The sequence below is a fragment of the Suillus paluster genome (genome assembly GCF_016628075.1).
Source record: "Suillus paluster strain FC165 chromosome Unknown EDB91scaffold_1, whole genome shotgun sequence".
Taxonomy (NCBI): Eukaryota; Fungi; Basidiomycota; class Agaricomycetes; order Boletales; family Suillaceae; genus Suillus; species Suillus paluster.
The window spans coordinates 1,225,622-1,242,735 of record NW_024537561.1 but is presented as its reverse complement, the minus strand read 5'-3'; the positions used below and the strand labels follow the sequence as shown (position 1 = coordinate 1,242,735).

The 17,114-nt window shown below is 45.0% G+C and overlaps 6 protein-coding genes across 6 annotated transcripts; 2 read left to right on the top strand and 4 right to left on the bottom strand.

Annotated features, from left to right (window-relative positions):
* Window positions 1–436: 436 nt before the first annotated feature.
* On the top strand, window positions 437–2,395 carry EDB91DRAFT_1241708 (uncharacterized protein; the record flags this gene model as incomplete). Its single annotated transcript, XM_041322111.1, has 7 exons — window positions 437–592; window positions 642–971; window positions 1,033–1,052; window positions 1,115–1,215; window positions 1,264–1,440; window positions 1,492–1,807; window positions 1,882–2,395. The coding sequence occupies 7 exons, from the start codon at window positions 437–439 to the stop codon at window positions 2,393–2,395; spliced, it is 1,614 nt and encodes a 537-aa protein (XP_041184493.1).
* Window positions 2,396–4,639: 2,244 nt separating this feature from the next.
* EDB91DRAFT_1041514 (uncharacterized protein) lies at window positions 4,640–4,996 on the top strand (the record flags this gene model as incomplete). The annotated part of the gene is made up of 1 exon (XM_041312931.1): window positions 4,640–4,996. A coding segment is annotated over one exon (357 nt), but the record flags the coding sequence as incomplete, so codon positions are not given.
* A 3,163-nt stretch (window positions 4,997–8,159) lies between these two features.
* Window positions 8,160–8,474, bottom strand: EDB91DRAFT_1241706 (uncharacterized protein; the record flags this gene model as incomplete). The annotated part of the gene is made up of 1 exon (XM_041322110.1): window positions 8,160–8,474. One exon carries the CDS (start codon window positions 8,472–8,474, stop codon window positions 8,160–8,162), a length of 315 nt encoding a protein of 104 aa, XP_041184491.1.
* Window positions 8,475–9,377: 903 nt separating this feature from the next.
* EDB91DRAFT_1241705 (uncharacterized protein) lies at window positions 9,378–10,649 on the bottom strand (the record flags this gene model as incomplete). Its single annotated transcript, XM_041322109.1, has 5 exons — window positions 9,378–9,527; window positions 9,582–9,710; window positions 9,766–10,008; window positions 10,075–10,272; window positions 10,497–10,649. The coding sequence occupies 5 exons, from the start codon at window positions 10,647–10,649 to the stop codon at window positions 9,378–9,380; spliced, it is 873 nt and encodes a 290-aa protein (XP_041184490.1).
* Window positions 10,650–11,642: 993 nt separating this feature from the next.
* On the bottom strand, window positions 11,643–11,926 carry EDB91DRAFT_1241704 (uncharacterized protein; the record flags this gene model as incomplete). The annotated part of the gene is made up of 2 exons (XM_041322108.1): window positions 11,643–11,771; window positions 11,831–11,926. 2 exons carry the CDS (start codon window positions 11,924–11,926, stop codon window positions 11,643–11,645), a joined length of 225 nt encoding a protein of 74 aa, XP_041184489.1.
* Window positions 11,927–13,187: 1,261 nt separating this feature from the next.
* On the bottom strand, window positions 13,188–16,704 carry EDB91DRAFT_1233427 (uncharacterized protein; the record flags this gene model as incomplete). The annotated part of the gene is made up of 16 exons (XM_041321097.1): window positions 13,188–13,598; window positions 13,890–13,997; window positions 14,064–14,261; window positions 14,319–14,498; window positions 14,557–14,653; window positions 14,689–14,861; window positions 14,910–15,117; window positions 15,169–15,365; window positions 15,426–15,605; window positions 15,679–15,852; window positions 15,877–15,897; window positions 15,957–15,991; window positions 16,031–16,199; window positions 16,251–16,312; window positions 16,370–16,407; window positions 16,682–16,704. 16 exons carry the CDS (start codon window positions 16,702–16,704, stop codon window positions 13,188–13,190), a joined length of 2,274 nt encoding a protein of 757 aa, XP_041184488.1.
* Window positions 16,705–17,114: the final 410 nt, after the last annotated feature.

Here is a 17,114-nt window from a genome sequence, read left to right as displayed (position 1 = left end):
CAAACTCAGATCACCCTTCAGCGAGATCTCCATGCTGGACAGATTGTAATTTGCAGGTTGTGCCCAGAGTTGCAATCCCTACAGGAGCCAACCAATAACTCTACATGAATCAGTTTTTCACCTGCTTCAGGTGCTTCATTATATGTTCATGGGATTATGACATGCATACCAGTGCCTTACAAACACCGATCAGACCTAGACTGAAGCTCTGAGGGCCACTAAATGAAATCTCATGCGAGCAGTGCATTCCCTACAAACACTGATCCAACATAGACCAGAGCTCTGAATTGAGTGAACCACAATCTGTCATTTTTGTTGATTCCTTGTACTGTTCCTTGGACTGTCATACATTTCACATCCCATGCAATGAACTCAGATCACACCCCAGCTGGGGGCTCCTTGCACACTGAGGACAGGATTGCTGGGCAATCAAATAATGAAAGAGGTAGAAGTCCTTGAGCTGAGGGCTCAACAGGATGGGTGTGTTTCTGCCAACAGAAAAGACGAGAAAAAGGTATTTAATGCCATTTGTCGAGCGGTGCAGTTCTTCAGTCTGAAGCTCGATGACAAACACTCGAAGAAGAGATGCAAGGTGAGGGCATCTCATCAACACATACTTCTCTCATCACCCATGCATCCAGATATATCAGACCTGGCTGTACAATCACACAAAGACAAAACAGAGGAGGGATAAGATCAAATATGGGAAGAAGTGGACAGCTAGGATAGTGGTCACTCATTATAAGAGAAAGGAGGTGCTGCAGAGGATCAAGGATGAGACCAGCCTGAAGCCAGGTGATCCCGACATGTTCAAATATTACCAGGGCATGGTGACACAGGTTGTGGAAGAGATGCCTACTGATGAGCTTGAAAAAGCCAAGGAGACGGCTGAAGAATGGTCCAACAACTTCCTGCCACCCAAGATCCAGGCCACTGTCGCCACCAAGAAGGGACCACACTACATCACACATGTTGCCTGAGGAGATGTGGAGGCAATATGGGATGAGAGTGTTCATGGTGACAGCATGGAAGGATGAGAAGGGGGCAGTCCTGTGTGGAACATGAGTTGCCCACTCAGTCTCTCATGGTCTCTGATCAATTGATTTTGAGATAGGTATGATTTCAATGATAAATTTGGAGGGGACAGCTTCACCAAGACAAAGGAGTGGTCAGACATCCTGCCTGTGTGGCAGGAGTATGCCAAGGAACAGTTTGGTGAGTCAAACAGTCAATCCTGAAGTGAATGGTCACTGATTTCGGTAGGTGTTGATGCTGCCAAGGGTGGAGGAGTCCACAATGTTGGGTTCAGGACAAATGCAAGGAAACCCGCCTTTGAGCTCAAGGCTGATGGCGATGGCATGCCTTTGTTGCCCGATACAACCAAAGAGAGGCTCAAGCAGAAGAAAGCTATAATGAGGGCATTTCTCACTGAACACTACCGTGAGCTGTTTTCCACAATATATCACACCACATATTCTCACCCTGAGCAAGGACATTGCAGTGGAAATGCAAAGGCTGTAGTTCCATGGAGAGCCATCATGGAATGCCAGGATGACTTTATATCCAGGTTGTACCTCCCGGATGATGTGCATGTGAAGGACCCCTCGAAACTGCAAATGTCCAAGGCCACCACCTTGCCTGGTTTCTGGTATGATCAACAAGAGAATGGAGTTCCACTGGCATTCAAGTTTAAAGCATGGAAGAATGGCTGGGGTGAGATGGTCAATCTTATTGAAACTACAAGAGCACCAGCACCTGGCTGGAGGATATTGAGACTGAGACCGAGTGACCCAGAATCATCCAATGAGTCACTGGATGGGAATGTGACACCAAGTTGAGGTGCATTGATGCTGATGCCTCATGACTCTTCCTCTGAGTCAGTCAATCCATATGGAAGGCTTCACTGGGCAGGGAGTCTGTGAGACTGCCAATCCATGAGACCCCACCGAGCACTGAGGATGATGAGATCACACCAGTGATTCATCACAAATGTGCAGTCAGCTCAAGGTCCATGGCTGTGGCCAGGCATTGCGCAATAACCCTGAAGAGTGATGTTGAAGAGCCCAAACTTGGTAGTTCTGACATTGAGGACACACCAAATGCACCAGTGCCAAAGGAGCGGAGGTTCCATGAGATCACTGCTGCAGTGGTACCTGCATCCCTGTCTGGTGAAGACATTGAAGTGCACGAGAACGGTGTGAAACAGGCTGGGATCAAAAGACGGGCAATGGGAGGCCAGCTTACATCACCTTGTGCCACTAAGCACTCTCATGGAGGTGATGTAACAAAGGCCTCCAGGAGGACAACAAGGAATAAGACTGTTGCCGAGAAAACCGAGGAATTGCCAGGTTGGGTAACCCAATTGAAGGGTAGCACCCGCAGCACTGCGGCGTAGGATGACAAAAATGTTTCTTCATTGTATGTACAATTATCATTCCTGTGCCTGCCATCTGAGTTCACTTGTTGAGATGGGTGATGACATTCAATTAGCTAAGATGAATCTAACCCTTGTCGAGGAGTCCACCAAAATATACAACTTTCAACATAGTCATCCAGTGTTAGGATGATGACACTTTCAAGCTTGCATGACATTCAAGTGCACAACAAGGGTGGCGAAACATCACAGCAAGACAGATCAAAGTAGAGCACAGGTGGGACAGTCTTGTAGGATGAGAATAATGCTTGCTCCCGGTATTTACAACTACACTTCAGGTGACTACCGGCTATGTAAGTGACCCTGTCACTTGTTCCAGTCGTCTTTTATTTGCTCTATGAAGCGATCAAGAATGGCGAGTGCCTCAATATTCATTGCCCTCTGCTTCTCCATGCACCTCAGATCATTAGTGGCCTGGTGCAGCTTGTCAGTGTTGTCTGTGAAAGCAGCATGGAAAGGACACTCAAGTTCAAGGATGTCCCGCATTGAAGGATCCGGGATTGTGTAGTGATCATCCAGAAGATGATTGAAGTGGGAATGAGAACATCAAACTGTCAAAGTGTTCATGCAGAATGATGAGAATGTGTGAATTGACTCACACATATTGTCATCAAGGCTGTTCAGGCACAATATAGATTTGGAGATCAGCATCAACTCCTGCTCTGACATTGGTGCATGGGACTTTGATGTCAATGCTGTTGATTGACTGATATCTTTGTACATTTGAGATACAATAGATGATATGGTATCAGGCTGGTTGGAATGTGAAGGTGTGGCTGGCATATCGACATCCTCAGTGGCCCCCGAGTGCATCATTTGGATGTCTGCCATCAAGCTCAAAAAGGGCTTTGATGTACTCGATGCTGACAGGAAGATGTTGTTAGCCAAGGAAATCGCAGTCGATCCCATGGACACACCTATCATTGATTTCCATCTGCCCTCGCCCCACTGGTCTCCATGATACCCTTCCAAGCCTTGGCCAATCTGTCTAAATGATATCCTACCCTTGGCCCACCTGTCTACATGATACCATACAGACATTGGCCCATATGTCTACATGATACCACCCAGACATGGGCCCACCTGTCTAAATAATACCCTTCCCTTGGCCCATGTGTCTAAATGATATCCTGCTCTCAGCCCACATGTCTACATAATACACTCCCCTCAGCCCACCTGTCTAAATAATACCCTTCCCTCAGCCCATCTGTCTAAACAATACTTCCCTCAGCCCATCTGTCTACATGATACCACCCAGACATGGGCCCACCTGTCTAAATAATACCCTTCCCTTGGCCCATGTGTCTAAATGATATCCTGCTCTCAGCCCACCTGTCCACATGATACCTTCCAAACCTTGGCCTATGTGTCTAAATGATATCCTACACTCGGCCGACCTGTCTACATGATACCATACAGACATGGGCCCACCTGTCTTAATAATACACTGCCCTCAGCCCATCTATCTAAATGATATCCTTCACTCGGCCCACCTGTCTAAATAATGCACTGCCCTCAGCCCATCTGTCTAAATAATACACTGCCCTCGGCCCATCTGTCTAAATCATACACTTCCGAGCCTTGGCCCATCTGTCTAAATGATATCCTACCCTCAGCCCATCTGTCCACATGATATCATACAGACATGGGCCTACCCATCAATTTCATATATCCTGGTGATACTGGCATCATGGGCCCATCCATTTCCATTGAGTATAATATACATATGGGCCCATCCAACATCATCAAGGATACTAAATCCATTGGCCCATGTTCACTGCCTCATCTGACACGGGATTCTATGTCCCTCAGCTGTCCTGTCTAACACAGGGTTTGTCACTGAAGGGACTCATACAGTGAGTATATGCCCTAAGCCATATACTATGGGCAAGCTATGTCAGCTATAATACAGATCAAGTGTATTATATGTGTCACATATTCAAAACCATAAGTTATGGGTACTATGAAGGCTATGAATGGCTAGCTAAAGGTAGCTCATGCTATGTACATTGTGTAAGAATAAGTGCTAGAGATATAGCACCAATTTTTTTCTGATGTACTAACTTAGTAAATACATAAAAACAAGAAACACCCCAGTACCAAAAGACCATGATGCAAGTAGACGATGTGGAGAACAATGGACCCTTTGGTGAAGTACCAGACTTTATACATCCTAACCTGTCAAATGATATGTTCACTAGATTAATGTCACCCAGACCATTCTACCCCCCATGGGTAGAAATGATCATGAATACTGTTCGTTATGGACCACAACTTATGGATGATCAGTGCACCACAGCACATAACCTGGTCACGGAATTCATGGATATATTTGCACTATCAACTAGAGAAGTGAAGCAGGTCAATTTTGTCAAGTTCCAGTTGTCCATACCACCAGACACAGTCTTCTCCAAGAAGATCTACCAGCACCCCCTAACACAACCACAACGAGAATACCTGTTCCCAGTTCTTGATGAGATGAGGAAAGCAGGAATCATGTGGTTCATACCAGCAGATGAAGTAAAGGCAGTGGCATCTACAGTGCTTGTGCAAAAGACCCACTCAGGCACTAACTTATCATTAGATGACATCTGCCACATTGTAAATCAACAATGTATAGAGCTAGGTGAGCCGCTGGATCCAAATGTAGAACCAAGCTCAACACTGGACAAGATACTAGAGCCAGTTGACACCCCCAAAGTGAAATGGCAGATCTGCCAAAACTTTAATGAAGTCAACAAAGTATCTGACATGGTACCCACACCACAAGGAGATATTAATATGAAGCAGCAACGCTTAGCAAGGCACAAGTATATTTGTGTCCTTGACTTTGCAGCAGGATTCTATGCCATCCCAGTAGAAGAGGAAAGCCAACCCTACCTCTGCTTCTACACAGAAGGCTGCAGGTATGAAGCATATTGTCACATGCCAATGGGAGTGCAAGGTGCACCGTCATGCTTTAGTGACCTCACAGCCCAAGTGCTACATGACATCATGCTCAAACTACTCCTCAAATTATACGTGGATGACAGGTCAATGGCAGGTGATGATTTTATGGAGTTGCTGGGATGACCATGCACACCCCTTGAATGCTGTCGTGAGCTCAGCCTATCAATATCACCATCAAAGACTATGCTTTTTTTCACAGAGCTCATCTTTGGCAGATCATGCGTAGGACACAATGGCATTAAACCAGACACAGCAAAGTTGGCAGCAGTAGCTGAGTGGCCAGTCCCAAAAAATCTATTGGAATTGATGTGCTTCTTAGGTCTAATGGGGTACTTTCGGACTCGCATCAAGGACTATGCTAGAATTGCAGCTCCTCTTATGGACCTACTTCAGAACCTGGATTTACCACCGATGAACATCAAAGGAACGAAATGGAAGTACCAGCAGTTTCTGAGAGAGCACAATCTTATGCAATTTTGGGGGCAATGCCATATGCAAGCATTCCTAAGACTCAAGCAAATACTCATCTCAGAACCCATCCTCAAGGTGCCAAAATTTGATGGAACTCCATTCAAAGTCACCAGTGATGGATGTAAAGATGGATTTGGCACCGTTCTGTCACAATGCTTCACAATGCAACTTCCCTCGGGTGACACAGTGACCAAAATGTACCCAGTTGGATTTGCTTCAAAGCGCACTTCACCAGCAGAGGAGAGATATAAACCTTACTTACTGGAATTTGCAGCACTCAAATTTGCATTCGACCACTTTGGTGGGACAACCTGGGGATTTCCAGTAGAGGTCGAGACAGATTGCATCACTCTTCATGATACATTGTTAAATGACAAGGCATCTCTTGTACACACAAGATGGAGAGACGGCATTTTAGCATACCAACTCACCACTGTATGACATTGAGCAGACACTATGAACACAGTGGCCAATGCACTAAGCCATTGTATATCAGGACACCCGTGGGAGGATGCAGATGGCAGTGCATGGTCCATCAGCAAGGATTAGGAGTCAGCACACGGCTTGGTGAATGATTTACTACATATTGATATCACTGATGCATCAGTCGCAGAATTCAAAACTCAGTTTGCAAACTGAACCATTGTTCACAGAAGTAATTGAAGCCATGTGCAACTTGGAGGGCGCCAAGTCAGAGCGAGACCGCAGACGGGCACGTCATTGGGCATTAGGATATAGTATCAAGGATAGACACCTTTGGCGCATCACAGATGGAAAATCCATTAGAGCATGCCCATGCTTAGAGTGCATATCCCAAGAAGAAGCAGTAGAGATAGCCAAGCAAGAACACGCCAATAACAGCCACTGGGGCTGGGATCTCACTAAGCTTAAGCTGATGGACTGCATCAACAGCCTGAAGCTCAACCACTCAATCACAAACGCGATCCTTGCATATCCTCATTGCAAGAACTTTGGAGTAGCACAACTTCACACACTAATGGACCCCATCACTCACTGCCACCCATTTGAACTGCTTGTGGCCAACTACCTTGCCCTACCCAAAGGAAAGAATGGTTTCCACAATGTCCTACTCATCCTCAATATGTACTCCCAATATGTCTGGGGAGTCAAGCTCAAAGTCCACAGAATGGCCAAAACTACAGTTGATGGACTGAAATCCATCATGCATAACTTCTGTGCACCCAAAATATTCATGGCAGATGGAGGATCCCACTTCAACAATGGAGATGTGCACACATGGTGCACAGTGCACAACTCAAACCACCACATAGTCGCAGCCTACTCACTGTGGGTAAACTGCTCAGTAAAAAATGCAAATGGGAAACTACTGGGACAGTTGAAATGGCTATGCAGCCCAAACCTAGGTGAAGATGAGTACGAGAATGTGAAAGCAGAGGACATCTCACACACATGGCCAGATCATTTCGACAACACAATCCAACACCTTAACGAGCGCATCATACCCGCATTCCAATTCTCACCCAAAGAACTTCTACTTGGGCTAGTCATTAACATGATACCCACACCAGTGTCAAGCGCCAACAACACACTGTCTGTTTCAGACGTCACAGTACACATGGCATACATAGACCAGCAGTGGTTGGATAGTGCAGATCAAGCAGTTGCTCGTGCCAATCACCACAAAGCAACCTTTGACCAATGGGTTCTCAAGTCATGAGCAGGTGAAGTCATCTTTGAGCCAGGACAATTGATACAAGTCTATGCTAACACTTTAGACATGATGATGGCTTCGTCACAAAAGCTACAACCTTGGTGGTCAGCACCAAGATGTGTTGTATCAAGAATCAGAAACTCCTATACCATCAGCACTTTAGAAGGTTTTCCCATCAATGGATCATTCCATGCAAGAAGACTACACCAGTTCATTCCCTGAGACAGTACAGTCCTTGCATCTCTCCAAGAAGTGCTACAAGAAACCATTGACAAAAAAGACTTATTGGACAGCTGGGAAAGCAAGATAGATGCAGACAGGGAAGAGTCAGAGATTAAGAGCAAGCAAGATGAAGAAGACAGGAACATGTAGAAGTAGATCAGAAACATGCACCCAGAGGTGCTCTTCTAGAGGGGGGGCATATGTAGTGGGGGTTGCTGGTGGGAGGAGGAGCAGGCAGGAGGAGCAAGGCAAGGAGTGCCAGAGGTCTCAGGAGTTCCTAGGGTCTCACTATATATAACCACATAGCACAGTAAGAGTAGAAGCAAGCAAGCAGTAGGTCAATGTCCTCATCCTCTCTAAAGCATAGTGCCTAAGCTGGGTCCACCAACATTAGGACAATTGGACTGCTGTGGTCCAATTGAGGGTCAGGGAAGTAACAGCTACTAGTGGCAGGCTGACAAGTAGGTGGGCGGATGGAGTGGGGACAGGATCTTCATTGATAGTTGGAGAATCTGAATCTTTGTGGCCAGCATTAGCAAGGGCCAAGTGCATTAGATCAGAAGTGAAATCTTTGGCTTCAGCTTCTGAAGCTGCAACATTCGAGGTTGATGACTGCCAGATGTGTGTATCGATTTTCTGACGGATCAAAATAATATGGGGTTCTTCCCAAAGCGTGACCCATAGTTGCTTGTAGGCTGTGAACATGGCTGCATACGGTAGTCGAGACCTTGCACCAACTCCATCTTTAGTGAACGAAGTGTCTGGTGTGGGGAATGTCCCCACTGTAGGCCCGTATCCTGTATAATTCCCATGCCTTACCACCATCTTCCCGTGCATTCCACTACCATCCCGCTACCCATCCACATCTTCCCCGAGCCGTCCGCTACACTGGAACCAAGCAGAACCCAGTGGAACCCAGTGGAACAATCGCGTATCACATGCATCATATCCCTTTAGCCTTCGGAACGTCCTCCTCCATCCTGTCCCTGTTCCTTCCATCCTCGCTGGTGAGTACTAGCTACATTCCCCGTGTTACTAACATGTTCCTATCTCATTTCATATGTGTTACAATACTTATATGGATCCTTCTGCTACTTGGGACCGGTTCCTTATCTCACAGCCTCACCCAGTTGTAGCATAGCGCATTTTGGAACCCCTTTCTATATATGTAGCAATAGATGGGATCTTAGTTTTTTTACCTTCTGATAGACTCGACTCCACTTCCACTTACAGAGTACTTCCCAGTACTCCACTCACTGTCTAAAATATCTTCCTGAATCTATTCCTGATCTCATTGCAATGTTCCCGCCTCCATGAGTTCCGCTCGAAATGCCTGACATCGGATCCAATGACTTGGAGCAAGTACCAGACACAAGCCTGGTCCAACTTTGCACAATCATCCTCCTGCAGGCTCATAGTTTCTTTTCCCTCCATTAGTTCCCGGTTTGTTCTGTTTGTTCCCGGTTTGTTCTGTTTGTTCCGTGTTAGTTCCATTAGTTCCGCGTAGTTCCGCTCATCGCGCATTAGTTCCACTTGTCGCGTACCCTCCGCATCTTTGTGTTCCCAGTCCTAGTAAGGACCGGAACCCTTTGGGTTGCTAGACAGAGTCTAGTCTTTGCTTTCCTCACACTTATTTGAGGACCCGCTACCCAGTAGCAATCCCCTCGGGACAAGTATTAGTCTCACACCCTTGTTAGACATCTGAATCACCCCAGAGTCTATTTTCCTCACCCACACCGGGGACAGAATAAATGTCAACTAAACAAGCATTAGACACTGAGAACTGATGATAGCAAACAAGGGTCGACTTACTGCAACCCAACCCCAGGCAAGAAGGCCAGGGGTGCACAATGTTATGCCCCACTTTCGAGCATTACATTTGGCATGCAGCCACCCAACAATGTCCAGCGAATTTTTTCCAAACATTACAATTCTAATTGCCTGTTATACATATTAGTACAAGCACAGTTTCTTCAGGCAGCCATAACAAAAATACCTTTGTGAGCGGTTCCCAGTTACCAAAAACTGTTGACATCGTTGGGTCCATTTCTTGCCCCATAAAAAGGACAGGTGGAAACTTCGAAGATGATTGACCAAGCAGCTTCTGGATTTCGAGAATTGTATCTCGCTTTGTAAAGCCGGTGTCGAAGTAGGAAGAATCAAGACCAAAAATACACCCTGCCATCACTCGCAACTTGCCAATCTCGCTTGAGCAACCACCTTGAAGATGGTGTCCCAGCTGTGGTGCTATATACCAATAATCAATTTGCTAAGATCACACAACATTGAACTTAAGGCCACGTACCAACAATTGGAAATGAGTAGTCAGTACAAAGCGATGGAGATGATCTGGGAGAAGTGAGTATAGCTCTGTTACGAGACAGAGTTCTTCTGCGCTCTTGGTTGCATAGTGACTCCCAGATAGGATGGCAGGTGGAGGATTTGGCACAGGAAGTTTGAGGATGCGGTGTGCGGGTGGGAACATCTCTGCAATGATACCGTACTTGCGGGAAAAAGTTGCAAGTTCAGCGTCAAAAGCCTTCAGCTCATCTGGAATTTGGGTACTCGAAGATGATCACCGTTGATTGGCTGATAAAGTTTTATTTGTCTCGCCTAAAGTATGATTGTTGTTCTTGAGCGTTTGGTTTTCGAGTTGTAAGCAACGAATGATCTTCAAGGAACACAATTAGGAGAGCATATCATAATAGTTGCAGGAATGAAACATACCTCCATGTCCTCGTGTTGCAGCATTCGACCATTCAAGATTGATGGCTGATTGCTAATTGACGAGACCCCTGCAGACGGACCAGAGTCTGATTCATATTCGGACGAGTCAGAGTTATCAGGCATGTTAACTTGACGAGGAGCCTGCTGGGGCATGATAGGAGGGATTCGCGCAGTAAATTGGGAGACTGGTGGCCACAATGAAGTGTGATGGGTGATGGAGAATTTGTAGTTGAAATTTGCTGTGTGTCGACAACCGAGCAGTGTCTGATTCAGAATCGGCACAAAGGGAAGATAGTCCATGCAGCAAATTATGTGCATAATGGACTTGATAACATGTAATATATCAGAAAGCAATACGAATCAGACACGAGGTAGTTTACCAGTGTGGCGCCTGGACCATATCAATATCCAGCAATGCAAAGACCCTAAATCATGAAAGATGAGTAAAAAGGTCACAAGGCGCAACATAATTTGAGTGCACCATTTCGAAAGTAACAAGCGATGACAAAATTTTGATGTGGTGCTGTGATATTAGGCAGGCTATTAAGCATTGAGGCCAGTCAATGCATCACATTTACATGGAGTCTGAATCTGAATCAAGGTTGAATAATAGCTACTGTCAGTCCATGATTCAGGTTCATCCTAGAGGCAATGTTGAATCAATTCAGAGTCTTGCCGAGGACTCGATGTAACAGTTACAGTGAAGGTTAAACATTTGAATCAAGGTTCTGAATCGGTGATGGATGTTGGAACCAAATTGGAACCAATGGACTTGGCCGAAAATACGATGTCAGCTTTTCACATAATGCTGTAACCGTCATGCTCACTGTTGCAGTTATTATTACGGTGATATTTGAATTGATTTAAATGAGAGTTGTTGAAGAACTGATAGAATGAACATCAGTTCACGAACTGGACCTTGTCAAGGACATACAATAATCGGGGGTAAGGGTGAGTTAATTTTAAAAGTCTAAGGACAATAATTTAAAGTTCTTCCTCCCCAGTCAAGAATTCCTGCTTGATGATGACAGCCTAGGCGTCGGTGATACACTCAATAGTCTCAGGGTATTACGGGTAATGCTTAAGGTTATGGCTAAAGAGCAAGCAAGCAAAATTGGTGTGCATACCCTTATCGCAGCTGATGATTCAGAGCTCATTGGAGATCCGGGCGATCTGACAATCCTTGATGTAAGTGTCGATGAGGAGTGAGCACATCTTGGAGTAAATGTTCTCCATTGTTATTTGGAAGCCGTAGAAGCACCAAACCTCAGTAGCCTTGGAGAAATGTCGTCCAATGAGGTTCTCATTAACAAGGGAGGAATATCAACATTTACCTTTTTGCCACATAGATCAACTGCTTCTCTCAACTCTGCATCTCTGTCTGCATCACCTTTGCCGTCTGCATCTGGATCTGTGTTGGGGCATTCCATTGTGATCCCAATGCACACTCTCAACTGGTAGGGGTCCCCTGTCAATGAATCACTAGCGCAATGTTTCTTGGCTCACGCGAAGTGACGAAACGACAATGTAAAAAGGAAGTAGTATGCACACGAAAATGAAAGTGTTAGGGTGTGAAGTGTGTAAGTGTAGGGGGAGGGTTGAAAGGAAAAAGTAAATGCAAAATGCAAGGCAGGAACGAAACATGCAAACAAAAGGGAGACATAGGAGGGACAAACCATGGACCTCCTCTCATCCTAACTCCCCAATCCTTCAATCTCCTCATGTTTGGTTGCCTTCGCATTGGCACTTGCCTGTGTGGATTGGGGCTGAATGCCAGGCATTCGAGGGTGCTCAAAGGTGTGTGCGGATTGCGTGGCAACAGCGTGAGGGTGTGAACAGGTGCGGGCGTGAAGTTTTGTGAGGGCGTAGGTGCTATGTAGCATGAGGTGCGTGAGGTTGGGTGAAGGTGTGAATGGTGGCATGCACAAAAAGGATAAGGGTGATGGTAGACAAGTGATGAACCTCTGCCAGTGTCTGAATCCTTATAGTATGAGTATGTGTTTGTAATCAGATAATGACCCATATAGACTGGTTGACAGTGTCCATGAACGCAGCTATGGCCATGACCAAGAAGGTGGTCGTTGTAGACCTATGGAACTGATGAAACACACTGCATTATGGATATCATGTACACTCAGTATAAATAGTACAAATCATGAGAATTGTACATGTCAAACAGCCACCTTGCCCTTCTTCACTATTTTGATGCCCAGCTTATTCTTCAAATCTGATTTCAGCTTCTTCGCGGGCAGTGCACCAACCGATTTGGCATCTAGTAATACTCGCATCGATTCTGGAAGAAGACTGCACAGATCAGGCTCGATGTCATCAGCCTTCCGCTTGATAGTGACCAGTTGTGGTGCAGTCGGTTCGATGGATGTATCTCCAGAACTCTCTGCCGCCACAGGAGAGCTACCTGACAGTGCGGGCATCAACACCTTGGAAAACACCTCCCTCACCAGCCTCTCATCCTCTTCTTCTGTGAGTCTCCGCTCCCTGTCCTCTTCTGTTTCCTCCTCCTCCACAGTCAATCGAGCAACCAGATCCACTGCTTTCCCCACACGTTCATTCTATGCATTCCGTGCCCGAATATCTTGGAGAGCGTCTAAGATATCCATCTCCCATTTTGCATCGACGGTGTGGTTCTGTAGTAACCTATTAATAACCAGCCTCTGTACAAATTTCCTTCATTCAAAGGAATATATCTGTGTCAGTCATATCAACAACCAAGAACTTGTTTGCTCTGGTACTATCCTCTGCCAATACACAACCACAGATTATTGACTGGACCGAAAAGCACTCAGCAGAGGCTCTGGGCTTCGCCTTGACTCGCCAAAATTTGAAGTCTTTATCCTTCCACAGTTGAGTGCCCACCAGTTGATCATACGGGAGTGTGAGTGCAATAGGATATGCGACATCCCCAACTGTGCAGGTGAAGACTAACAACAGTTTGGCGAAGATAGGACCAGATTCTGCCTGCAGGATGACACAATCATATTGAGGTGATCCATGGAACATTGGATTACATTGGAGATAGTCCACAGAAATTCGCCAGTCAACGAGTGACTCGTAGCTGACTTTAATAAATCTGAACTCAGTTATCTGAGCAAGGGTGAGATATTATCAGTAATGTCATTCGAGGGCTGCAGATGTTCAATGCACCATGTCATTCGCAGCAAGTTGGATGTGTCTTCCATTGGGAAATGGTATGTCGTTAGTGATGAATGCACGATTCAAAAATTCATTTAGTTTGATCCGGAATCAATAAAAGGCTGCATCGCCTGCGTTAGTTGCTTCGATATCTGCAAATGATTTGGTTGCCTGCTGCGAACCAAGACTAAAATGCTGTATATCAGTTGGTTCATCAGTTGATTTGAGCCCATCTGAATCAACCTCCGATGGATCAGGCACAACTAATGAACCGAGATTCTGTGCATCGAGGCACTCCATCTTGCTACAAATATATTCTGCAACTAAGCCATCATGGTTGTATTGGAGAATCTTTAAAATATGTTGCTCCATCAGCACTTGGTTCACATTGTATCTAAGAAGCCACTAGTGCATTACCTGTTCTGCGAAATTCTTGAAGTTTGTACAATCTTGATAAGTGTCCTTCAGTGGGCCGTGCATTTTCTCATTTGGCTTCATATTGTAGTTTTGGGTGACGCCCTTTGCCTCAATGTCGTCGAAGAGATGAGCGGAAAGATGCATCTTGGGAAAATTCCAAGACTTCTCTGAGAGGTCTGCTGTATCTTTGATATATATCTGACTCGTAAGTCTGAATTAGTAGCATCAATTGATGATATACACAACAAAACATACATCCATAAGTTCCGTAAGCTCCAACAATGTATTTCGGCCATCCCTGATCGTATCCTTGGTGTGGACCTCTAGCGATGCATATGTGTTGAATTCCACATAACTCTGAATACAACAAAGCAGGAGATAAGCCTGGGAATCCAGATCACGCTTAAATACATTATGGGCAGCGAAAACGATCAGCTATTAAATGGCATGAATAATCGATCTAAAGCTTGATAAACAAATTGAATACACATACCTTTGATATATCTTCATATTTCATTCCATCAGAAAAGGATATTGATACCACCTGGTTGAAGTGATTCAAATTTCGCCAACACAGAAACGATTCGAAGCTGGCAATGTAAATTATCATCTACCTACTACAGACAAAAAAAATACTTGCAAAGCATCAATTACCACTGCAGCTTGTCGACTGGAATTAGTGATCCATTTTTGCAATTCTGTCCACAGGTGATCAAACTTTCCCTCGTCATTAAAGTTAAGTTTGTCAAATGATAGAGTTTGGTAGACATTGGTGTGCTCCATGGTGTCAAATGCACTCTGACAGTGACAGTGATAAACAAAATGAAATTGAGGTGAAAGACTTACATCGACATCACGGAGGCTCTCCGAGCTCAATACCTGCTCTCTTGCTTCCAATGTTGTAGACTCTTGGGCCTGAGCATGTAATGCCTTTGCATCTTCAGACATGCGAAATTGATATGCATTTAATCCCTTGGAGAGTTCCTCACGAGGAACGAGGCAGACAGGGCAAGGAAACTTTCCCATTAGACCACGAATCAATGCCATCATGACCCTGTAATACTTTCAGGTTCAGATATTACCTGGTAACATTGAGGTCACTCACTGTTCTTCATAGTCTGCAGAGAGTATGAGTATGATTGGATAGAAAGTGCAGACAACATCGTCCCAACATTTAACAGAAGAGCCGAGCCTTGACAGCGGTGCGAGACAAGCGAGCAGCTTCAAAAATGATGTATGCCACACAGCATTTTTGAAATTAACGAAGGCAGGCTTTCTGGAATGTTTCTTGTCTTCTTTTACCTATTGAAGTGCTGGTATTAGTTAGCAATAGCACGATCATTGAGTAAAGCAAAAGCTAACAATGGGTAACCAACCCACAACTTGCCCACCACCCAAGCCCTCACCATTACAAACAGCAACAGGAAGATTAGTGCACCGCGCAACTACCGGATAACCTTTTGCACAACTGAAGGATGATAATTTGGCCTTGTCTGCGTAGAGGATAAACACAAGTGGTTTAGCATCTGATGGTATCTTCGACTGTTATGAAACTCAATTATTAGTATACCGTAACACACATTGAACTCATAACACAAATGATAGTACCACATACCTGATATTCCCAGAAGGCATCAGCAGTCCAAGGCTCATGAATATGCCAAACAAATTTCTCGCCATCAAACTTTGAAAGCTGTTGGGCATCGAAAACGAAATGTGGACCAACTTCAGGATCCTGAAGTAAGTCCACAGCCCAGTCCCATAGCGAGTGATGAAAAAACAGAAAGGTCTGGTCAATGCCTCAGAAGGGCACAACAACCTCTTCCTTCGTAAACTATAATATGGTATTCAAAGTAAGGATATTTTCTACACTCAAAGTGATTGGATACAAACGGGAGTCAATTTGAACAAGGCTGCATCCCACGTGTCTCACACGTCTTTACGATTCCGAAGCGTAAACAACTCACATCTACTGCAATGAATAAGTTTGATGAACCAGTCTGTCTGCTCATGAGTTAGCACAGCTTCATGAGCAAGTTCGGCCACTTCAAAGTCAATACGAGTGCGAAATGGACGCCAGGGCTCAGGATTGACTTTCGGAGGCACTGCTGGAGCACCAGGGCCACATCTATAATCCTCAAAGTGGTAGACTTGTGTAGGGCACCTGCTGTTGGGGTGATATCAGACTTGGATATCATCAACTTCAAATTGAGATACAGGTGATGCCATTCTGGACGGCGGCAGATGATCTAAAATACAGATGAAAGTTGCAAGCTCAGATGCACAGAAAAATTGTTGAGACATACCAGGTTCAGATGTATCATCTGGATGATGTATTGGACCACTGAAGTCGATATCAATGTCCTGCGAATGATCGAGGATAGCTTATCAATGGCCGAATGAGTTAGGATCAGTGATTCAGGTCGTGAGACAATCACAACTCACTAAAAGCAGATGGTTGTTCACCAACAAAAATGCTACCTTGCTGCGCATGTTCTCTCTCTACAATGTGTCGACATTTAGTATTTTAGTGTGAAGCTGTAATGTTTGAAACAATGAACATACCTTGTCGAATAAGCCTCGCAAGCTCAATGTCCTCTCTTCTTTGTTCGTATCACTTCCGGCAAGCATTCTCGTGCATTCAGAATCCTTGACGACAGTATTGTGTGTTACAATACGAACACATCTGGAGTGTGGGGTCAGGAGGCATTGAGATCGGTTTTGATTCAGCAGCGAAGTCCAAGACACCTGGTAAAATTCAGTTGAAGGTCTTATTCATTATCTTATTAGGCCTGGGGTAACTTAAATACTATTGAAAATGGGGGGAGACTCACCTTTTTCTGAGTCTTCGCAGAGTCTGATGGAGAGATGCTGGATTCAGACGGCAGAAAATTGAGTGTCTGATAAGCTCTGAGGGTCTGGATATTTGTCGGTCTAATATTAATACTAAAAATCAGTCTAATAAGACTCGATGACTGTAATAATGCACCTTGTAGTTGTGCAATTTGACAGTCAAATCCGTCTGAGGTGTCATTGTGTCAAAAAGTAGGA